We start from the raw sequence: 10087 nt of genomic DNA, 5'->3' as shown, positions 1-10087 counted from the left end.
TATTGTCAGAAAACATGCGGTCGCGAACGTACGCAAAATGGAAGTCGACTTTGGCTTAATACAGTAAAATGAAAAACTCTGCGAATTGAGACGGAATATTTTAAAGAAATAACTTTACTTTTAAAATAGAATCATGTAGCTTTCTATTAAGTCTACTCCCAAGAAAATATCTCCATTTATTTATTTTAACAGTTCCGGTCGCGAACGTACGGTCGCGAACGTACGATTTTTCCATGTTGTATTATTTATTAAATTTTTATTTTACCACAACTTTTTTATTAATAACTTCATATTTCATAAAACAAACGGATTTAACTCAATTTAATGTGTCTAATAACATTTAAAAGCAAAAAAATAAATTTTTATTAAATATGAAATATGTACTGAAATTTATTAATAGCAAGAAAAATATGTAATAAATAATAAGTAATAACTAACAAGTAATAAGTAACTGCAAACGACATAGTTTTCAAAAACAAAAACAAAAATTTTTTTTTTTAATCCATGCGACGCTAGTAAAAATCGACATATGCTTATAAGTAAGGTCGCGAACGTACGCTACTTTGACAATCAATAAAAAAAGATTGGTTAGAGTAACCCCAACGATATAAATATAAAATATTTAAAATATATATACCAAAATCACTTAACACGCGAAGTTTCATTCACCTGCTTGCACTTATTGCGGAGCAATTACAATAAAATGATGTTTTTGGTCGCGAACGTACGATTTGAACATAGATAAGAAGCAAAATAAAATAAACAGTTAATTGAACATTTTTCCGCTCACTTTGCATTTTTATCTTATTATTGGATTGCTATTAAGAGATTTGGTAGAAAAGAGCAAACATATCATATGTTTTCTTTGTGAAATAATAAAACATAAAATGCATACAAAAGGAGCTAAAAGTGAAAAAATTACATTTTTCAGTTTGCAGGCAAATTTTTTATAAAAACAACGGAGATATGCTACGGATCCATTGTATTATGAAAATTTGATATTTCTTTATGACATTATACAAAAAATACGATGAATGTGAAGATTTCTTTTTCGGTCATGGTTTACCATTTTTGAGAATTGCCCATATACAAAACGGCTCTAGCTGTAAAATTACGAGTTTCAAGAATCTATATACTTTATGGGTCGAAGACGACTTCTTCTGCCTCTTACATACATTTCCTACAAGCACAAAGTTATGCCCTATGGGTAACGGGTATAATAAGAATAAAATAGAAAAAATTTTAAAACTCAAAAACTTATTATACGCTAATGTAGTAATGTTTCAGTATTATGAGTGGGCAATATACAAAAAGTTCTGTGAATTTATATTCTATAGTGATGAAATAAAAGACTATCAGTCGCAGATGTCTGTAACTTTTAGGTGAACAGGTTTAGAAATTGAAGTATTCCGATTCAGATGTTTTTGTGTTGTCGGGAATATATCGAAAAAGCAATATATTTCGCAAGCTCCACAAATTTTAGAGTGACCGTTTTTAGAAACTTTTAGGACCCTAAATTTGGCACGGAAATTATAAAAAAAAAAAAAACATTTTATGGGCACACCGCTCAAACATTTTCCTATTAAAAAATGAAATTGTTAAAAAAAAAAAAAACAGATGAAATCACATTTATTGCCTATTTCTATGGCAATATCCCAAGCACATATTATTGCAACTTGTATATTTTTGATTTTAAATTTCATGTATAGTCTTGCGAACCATATTAATAATTATTCTCTTCCCAAGAAAATAACTTCTAATCTTTCTTTTTAATTTTTTTTAAACCTATCTTGATACTTCTCTTCACTTTGCCGCTATGAGTACAGAATAATAGGTTGTCTATTTTTTTGCATGTGAAAGCTTATTTGATATAAACATAAATTCTAGTTTTGGAACGAAAACTCACAGCACAAGAACCGTTGTAACATGATTGCGAAACAACAGGACTTTTGCTGGCTTTCAGTTAAAAAGTCAGGTAAACGTTGGTCTGCAGTTCTGTCGTCTGTATTTTGACTATGAAATAACGGTATTAGAGCTTTTAATGACCGACATCTCAGAAAAACGGTCACGTCCGTAAAAAAGGATAGCAAATACTCTTGAGTTGGGCTTTGAATGACTTCTGCATCCATATTCTCAAGATCTGGCCCCTAGCAAACTTTCGCTATAATCAATGTATTACTCTATAAGGCAATAATTCAAATAACTGGTTTAAAAGATGCTAATTTATGTGTCTATTAATTCAATTATTCCTTTTAATGTATCAAATTTTTTATATAAATATACAAATATAGAGCAAATCCAGCTTCTACGAACACTCCTCCTGGCTTTTCCGAACACAGCGGGCCACTTTCCGTTTGAAATCAGTGTAAGATTCTCTCCACTCCTTGGCTGCATCAACATTTGCTGGAGACTCATCGTTAGGATCTGCAAGCATTGATATCACGGATATCAAGATAGTTTCCACTGTGTGAACCGGCAACCAACGTTCTGATGCTTTTTCATAACCCCATTTGTCATCTCCAGGCTCATGCAAAATTGATATGCAAACATCTCCATTTTTCTCAATATTTGGATGCCATATTTCTGTGACAAATTTCATACGTGGTGGACGCAATGGATACTCTTTCGGAAAATACAAATGCGCTTTAAAAAAACCTCCTTCGCTGTAGGAAAAAGACAAAATAATTTTTATAAATAGAAAATTTTAATATATTTTAAAGTATTATTTATAGTTTTCAACAATTTCGCGACCAAAACTGTACAAATGTACTGTTCACTTGAAGTTATAAATTTTGTGAAGTTTCTAGAAATTTTTATTTTTTTTTATTTACATATTTTCGAAATTATCAAATGAAATGGTGTAATGAATTCTAAAATTTCTGTAAGCAAAATCCTGTGTACATCTAATAGGAACAATAGTACCCTACCTCCCCAGAGAACGGCTTCGGGCGAATGAAAAACATTGGTACGTACTTAACTATCGAATAATAATAATCTCAGTTTCATTGTCGATTATAAATCTACTCAGGTGCATGCGATTTTCCGTTTAACTCAGAGTTTGTTCGGCTCGTGTTCAAAGTAATGATTTCGGGCGCTTGCTCATTTGGTTCAACAATCATTATTTTGAACAAGAACAACGCTCAACTTGTCTAATATTACTCATGCAAACAAAAACGACGTACAAGCTAGTGAGTTTTGCAGTTCTATGCTACCTACCTTCTAAAACTATAAATTATAAATAAAAGGTAAAATTATATAATTAACTACCGTGAATAACTGCAAATAAAATCTCCTAAATCATTTATTTTTATTGGGAAATTTTTTTTTTTCCTAATTCGAAGAAAATGTTTACAATGAATTTAGCGTGTGATTTCGATAACACTAAATAATTCAGAGTTATAAAGAAATATTGCCAAATTCGGGTGGTAAAAACGCAGACATTAAATAAAATGTATTATTGAACAACTGGGAGTTAAAACCTTTTTTAAATAATTTTAGCGGAAACACGGCGAATACTAGGACGCAATCAAAAATACAGTAGCCTTCCAGTTTGAGGTCAATTTGATTATTTGTATTTCCAATAATTTTGAAAAGTACAATTATTTTAATTCTTCGTATTTAGAACGAATGAAAAAAACAAAGTTTAAATTATAATTTCAAATCCGAAATTTTGTTAAAAGCATTAGTTAGAACTAGTAATTTATAATAACATTTATATATTTAACTGCTTTGGGTATCCGTAAAATAATAACTATAATAATAATATATTTTTTGCAATAAACCTACTAAAGTGTGTCTGGTGGTCCAATTATCAGAACTTCCCAACGAAATATATCATTTTCATCAATTAATCCAGCCGAGAAACCTTCAACTGGGTTCTTATTTAGTTCTGAAAAAAAAATTGTATTGTTATAATTTTGTATATATTTTATGTATAATAACTAATTACAGTTTTCTTCTATCATGCGCCTTCAGAAAACGTTACAATACGATTTTTGAGATTATCATTATATTAGAGACTCAATTTCTATCGGTCGATTAAAATATCAGAATTGTATTTAAAATTGTAAATTACAGCTAACACTTAATTTGGTTTGATCATTATAATTAGTCAAAACTTCGAAGAAACTCCCTTTGCCTGGTCTGACGTTACTTGGAATGTAGAGTAGTCACAAATTTGGCATATTTAAGGTAATATTTTGTTTATGTTATGTTTAGCATATTTATGGTAATATTTTGTTTATGTTATGTTTAGTTTATAAGGGCCAAATAGAGCGGCTTTTGAATTAAAATGTAGCTATAAAATATTAAGGCATACGATTGCTGATGCACGCAGCGTGTACAAACACAAACGCCTTTTCTCATTCTTTCTTCACACGATTGTTGTCTATTGTCTTCCGTTTTTCAATCAGGGTTACAGATTTGTAAATATTAAAAAGGTATAAAATCTTGAGATCGGAAACTGTTAACCGAAGTCGAGAACCTGACACCTGACAGAGTAATGAATAGATATGGATATATGGTGTTACCAATTGACTGAGATACGTTTTCGTAGAGCTTGAGAACTATTGTCATTTTTCGACAAAAGGGTCTACAAATGAATCTATAATTAAACATTATTTACGACGGTATTCATATATATTTACGTTCGCAAGGGCGTGGCAACTAGCGCGATTTGTAAGCCATCCATATACAAAAATATTACTCAAAAATGCTTCAGCTATAATGACTAAACAATTTTTTCTTCTGATGTTTGTTGTCTGTTTTAAATGTTTTTTTCGTTATCCACACAAATATCCAAGAATATTTACATCCATTTAAAAAAATACATACATTCATATGTATTACAAACATTCTGATTCTTACAAGGCAATGATTTTCTACTATTGGATGAATAATCAATAATCAAAAAATATACTAAATAAGGACCGGCACACAACGAAGTGTGATTAACACACAAGTGCATATGCATTTGTTTTTATTTTTACATATGCAAATCAAACAAGATATGTAACTAAAAAAATATTAGAGCATAATTGAATTGAATGAACAACAATACATATGTATATTGTCTTCCACGCATACATCATTGATACTTCCAGTTGTCCGTTCCTTGACTTATGCATATATATTCTATACATACGTACATAAGTACTTACATGTCGACTTATAAATACGTATAAACATATAAGATCTATTCTTAAACAAGCATGTTCGAAAAATGGACATACTTTTTATAATATGTAAGTGCTCACTATTAAGTTCACAGGTTCTGATATATACATAGATATATGTACTTATACATACATATTAAGAATAAAACATGTGAAACATACCTGCTAATTGTTTCTTTAATAGCAATGATGATTGAAGTTCAGACATTTTAAATTAATTTCTGAAGTATTATATGCTAGCATCCACCTCTAACAGATTAATAAATTTGAATTTTCAAACAATGCCTGCTTAAAACGGAGGTTTTTTTATTTAATATGAAAGCCGACAATATACTTTTTTCATTCTCTGCAGACGGAAAAACGTAATTTAGTGAAACAATGTGGAAAAAAAAATCCATTGTGATCTGGTTCATGAAACGGTTCACAAAGCTAGATTCCTGTAACTAGTTTCCACTTTGTGATTTTGATGACATTTTGGATATCAAGGGTGATTCCGGACACGTTTTTCTATTTCTGACGCGGCCACAACGTATGATGAAGCCGCATCATCAATGATGCGACAATGACTGCTAGATTTATGCATGGGGAAATAGCGGAGCTTTTCAAATTCGTGTCTTTGTTCAAAAGCTGATCGTTTCAAAACGTGTTGATAAATGTTTTTATAAAGAAACAAGCTCTAAGTTACATTATTAATTTACCTTTATAGATTACAGATAAATTCAAATTTGTTTTAGCAGAATGATTTCTGATCGTTAGCTCTTAGCTGTTGGTAGTAATAGAACAGAGCTGGAAACGATAATAGAAATAAAATAATATTTGATTTACTTGTATTAATATGTTATAAAGTAAAGATTTTAGTTCTTGCCAATTTAGTAAACTCATTAATTTTGATTAGAATAAAAACAATTATATACGGGGCGCCACAAAAATCGAAACCTTCGAATTCCAACCGAAAATAAATCTTGGGCGATTTTTGATGCCACAGAGCCGAAGTGGAGACGGTTTTAAAGTCTCCATTGCATTGCACAGAGTATTGGACTAGCTTGGTAATTTGTTAATTTTGTTTTCTCTAGACAAACAAAATATTTTCTATTGACTGCGCAACCGCAGCTCTCAGTATATTCTGAAAAGAAGAAAATTACTTTAGCGTAACCTTTTTTTTATGTATAAGGTTAAAATACTTACACTGCCAATGACATGCATGAAAGTGGCAAAATGAAAATAAAAAATTTGTTGCTCCCGTTTTCACTCTCACAAGATTCTTTTGAATTAAAAAACGACCAAGTGTGTCTTGCCGAAATGAAAAGGAAAATTAAATCGAATCTTATTTGCAAAAGGAAAACAAAATTAGTTGACTCATTGGTTTATTATCGTTCTTTTATGACCGCCAGAAGATAAATTAGGCATGTAATCATCAATTTTGGTTTCGGTGAGCGACCGATAAATCCGAAACTATGAGTTATCGCTTAAGCTTTTGGTGGAATGAAAAAGCAAGTTAAAAATAGATATATAATGCATTAAATTTGATGAAGTTGGGTAAAATATGTTTTTCTTTTTTAATTAATCTGTTTAATTAAATTACATACATAATAAAATTGCATAAAAAAGTAATTGAAACCACCGGAATGAAATCGATTAATAAGGTGGCATCCCCTTTTTTTTGTTGGTAACAGCTAACTGCCGGGGAAAGAGTAATTTATCTATGCGTGATAAAATTATTCTTATGTGAGTTCTGTCCACGCAGAAAATTGAAAATATGAAAGGCATTTATTCGCTTTGTTTATTTCTGACCAAAACACAAATCAGCTGTTTCAGCAGTAAGAAATGAAACGTTCCGATAACAAAACGATGTCTAAAAACTTTTGAAAACTGGAGCACCTAAAAACGAAAATTTCGGTTTTGGTCCCAAAACGATAACGAAAAGCGAAGGAGCGCGGCTGTTAATTTCTATTTCCTTTATAAGTGTGAAACATCGTTCCATGCCGCAGGGTGTCATATTTCTTGAACTTATCCGAAAACTAAAAGATATTACTAAAGGGATTCTAAATGTGAGTGAAAGATGTGTGTTTTGCCCCGTTTCCACTGCAACTCAGTTCTTTTACGTTCGTCCAAGTTCCGTTTTGGCGTTTCTACCGCCTCGAACCGAAAAGTATGTGCAAAATTTTCTAATATGGCCGCTCCAAAATGCCACAACTCAAACAACATATCATCCAGGAGATTACTGGAGATTTGTTCTAAAAGGCTAAATATATTTTTTTATTTCTATTTTCATACTTTGGCGCCCATAATTGTCAGCTGTTTGATGAGTGGTGAGCAATTTTTCGTTGTCACATCTATAAAATATCTCGTGATTATTTGGTTATGGGTTTTAACAGGGGGCGAACGTAACATTCGAACTGAACGGAAAGGTCCGAGTTTTTTGGTGCGGTGGTATGAAAAACTTAAAAAAAAGACGAAACACTAAAAGATAATAAAATTAGCTATATCAAGGGGCGACATCGGTTTTTGTTTAGTTTTATATTTGAGTTCTGCTCTAATGTAAACAAACTTTGGCAGGCAATCGGCAATCAATCAATTTTAATTTACTGTATAGAATATAATTAATAGAATCGAATTAAAAATAAAACGCATCATCAGCATTTCACATTAAAAAAGGTCAGAAACGATTTTTCGGTTCATGTTTTTTTGTATTATTCCAACAAAAAGCTCTGATTATAGGAATTGCGCAAAGTTCTCCGGTAACTAAACTTTTCAGTGGCACATTTGTAACTCAAGTTTCGAGTCCACATCTCTATTATTTTATGTGGCTCACCCCATAGGTTCTCCTAGGAACTTAAAGGTTGGCTTATTGCAAAACCTAAATAAATATTTTTTGCGATGCTATTATTTAAAAATCCCTAACTGTGGGTGTAACCGTGTTTACCGACTTTTGTGTGTCATAATGTGGCACGGTCTAATGTGGTTTTGAAAAAAATCAGACATTAAATGTTTTGTGCGAGCCACTTTACTGTATGCTGTAAGAAAAAACTATCACTCTGTTTTTTCGTAAATTTCTAAAGTGGATAAAACTCGTTTGCGTTTATATGCTTGTTTGCGTGTAAGGCATCTATTGGAGTTTGTCAATTAACTTTGTCTTAATTACGCTTGGCAATATATGTAATTGGCTACAGATTTTTTCAAGAATATTACGCTAACAAGAGTGCAACAAAAACAAAAATGAACATAACAACAACAATTTCAACATTATTTGTAAATGTTTTTGCCCAACATCTCTTCTTACCTTCTTTAAGTTTTATATGTGTGTTTCTATGACATCTTGCAATAGGACAACTTGTATAGAAAAGACGACGCTCGATTAAGCCGATTGCAGTTAACAAATAATTATTTTGAAACCGTAGGTGTGATCTTACTTGGTAACTGCTTTTTTAAGAAAGAAATTTAGAACACAGTGTCTGCGAAAGAAATGTTATTTGGTTTAAATATGTCTTTTTAAAGGGGACTGCATAAAGGAAGCGACGCCTCAATAATTAATTGCGACCTTTTTTATATTAAGTTTAGCTCAAACAAAGCGATTTAGTCTATTTGCGGACAACGCTGTACTCAAAAACAATTATTATTGCTAACTTCTAAGACCAATTATTATAATTTTTGAAAAATTTAATTAATGTTAAGAATAGCTGATTAGACTGGACTGCAACTGCTATGTGTCAGAGTAACGGCTTATGAAGCCGCATTATTGATCATGCGGTAATTATCCTGAAAATGTGGGTGTATTTTGGATAGTAATTTGGAATTCTTATCGGAAAAAGTGTGATATCGATGGAAATCAGCTGTTTATTCCACTTTCAAATTTTGGAGCTTTAAAATTATTTCAATTTGTTTTGCAATACTTAATAAAACCAAAGACAAAAAAATGAAAGGAAATGAATATGTACAATTTATTTAATTTTTTTTTTAATACCAGTGTCACATAATTGATTATATTGCTCATGTTCTGTTGATTTGCTTACATTGTTTATGGTATTCTTCTTATTCCTGAATTTGTTTACTGTTTCACAGTAAACAGCTTTCGCATGATGAATGATTGAAGTAGATGCACTTGGTCTATATATGTTATTTGTCATTACCTACCGTTTTTTCAGTGGCCATAAATTTGTGTGGGTCTATTTCTATAGTTTTATTACCGATTGTTGATTCTTGAATGATAAAATCGATCTTTTCTCCAAATCAAACGATTCGATTATTTTGTTATAATATCGTATCGTTTACAGGTCTAGAGACAACCACCAATCAGTGTTGCCAACAGTGAAGGCATAAAAAAATTAGCCAAAAATAGCTAGATTTATTCAAAAATAGTAAATTAAAATAGCCGTTAGTTTTCAATAACAAAATCTTATATTTTTGTACATTCAGTGTTGATTATTTAATGATTCTTCTTCGATAAGCAAATTGTTTAGAACTTGCCCAATTTCCACCTCCTCTGAAATCGGAACTTTGTTCGATGGATTTTTAACTGGCTTTCTTTAAAGATTTCCGCGCACAAATTATTAAGGTGGTCAACCGAACTGATTGAACAGTGTTGAGCCACAAACAAGCAGAGAGCAGCTTCCTTTGAGGATGTCTCTGTAGATGTTTTGGGGAACTCTATTGTTTGGTTACCTCGCCGTACTTCAAGGTTTGCCTTGTTTTTTAGTTTCAACGTGCGATTTCAAGTCCCACATCTTTGCATTTAATGTGCATTTTCAATATTTGCAAAATGCTTTTGATTTGTTAATTAAATCTTTTGCAATACAGTCCTTAAATTTGTGAAATAGCCAACATAACAGGCTCCTGCAAAATTGAGTGGTTTCTAGTTTTAGGTCATGCAAAATAGCCAAATCTGGCTAGAAAATACCCAAGTTGGCAACACTGCC

The 10087-nt window shown here is 31.3% G+C and overlaps 1 protein-coding gene across 1 annotated transcript; it reads right to left on the bottom strand.

Moving 5' to 3' along the window:
- Nucleotides 1-2222: 2222 nt before the first annotated feature.
- Nucleotides 2223-5576, bottom strand: LOC133837372 (ubiquitin-conjugating enzyme E2 G1). Its single transcript, XM_062268110.1, has 3 exons — nucleotides 5337-5576; nucleotides 3787-3889; nucleotides 2223-2663 (listed from the first exon to the last, which is right to left on the bottom strand). Exons 1-3 carry the CDS (start codon nucleotides 5380-5382, stop codon nucleotides 2306-2308), a joined length of 507 nt encoding a protein of 168 aa, XP_062124094.1. The 5' UTR covers nucleotides 5383-5576; the 3' UTR covers nucleotides 2223-2305.
- Between the last annotated feature and the right edge of the window lie 4511 nt (nucleotides 5577-10087).

Source organism: Drosophila sulfurigaster, chromosome 2R (genome assembly GCF_023558435.1).
Source record: "Drosophila sulfurigaster albostrigata strain 15112-1811.04 chromosome 2R, ASM2355843v2, whole genome shotgun sequence".
NCBI lineage: Eukaryota > Metazoa > Arthropoda > Insecta > Diptera > Drosophilidae > Drosophila > Drosophila sulfurigaster.
Note: the sequence above shows the minus strand (reverse complement) of the source record. Positions and strands in the feature narration are given on the sequence as shown.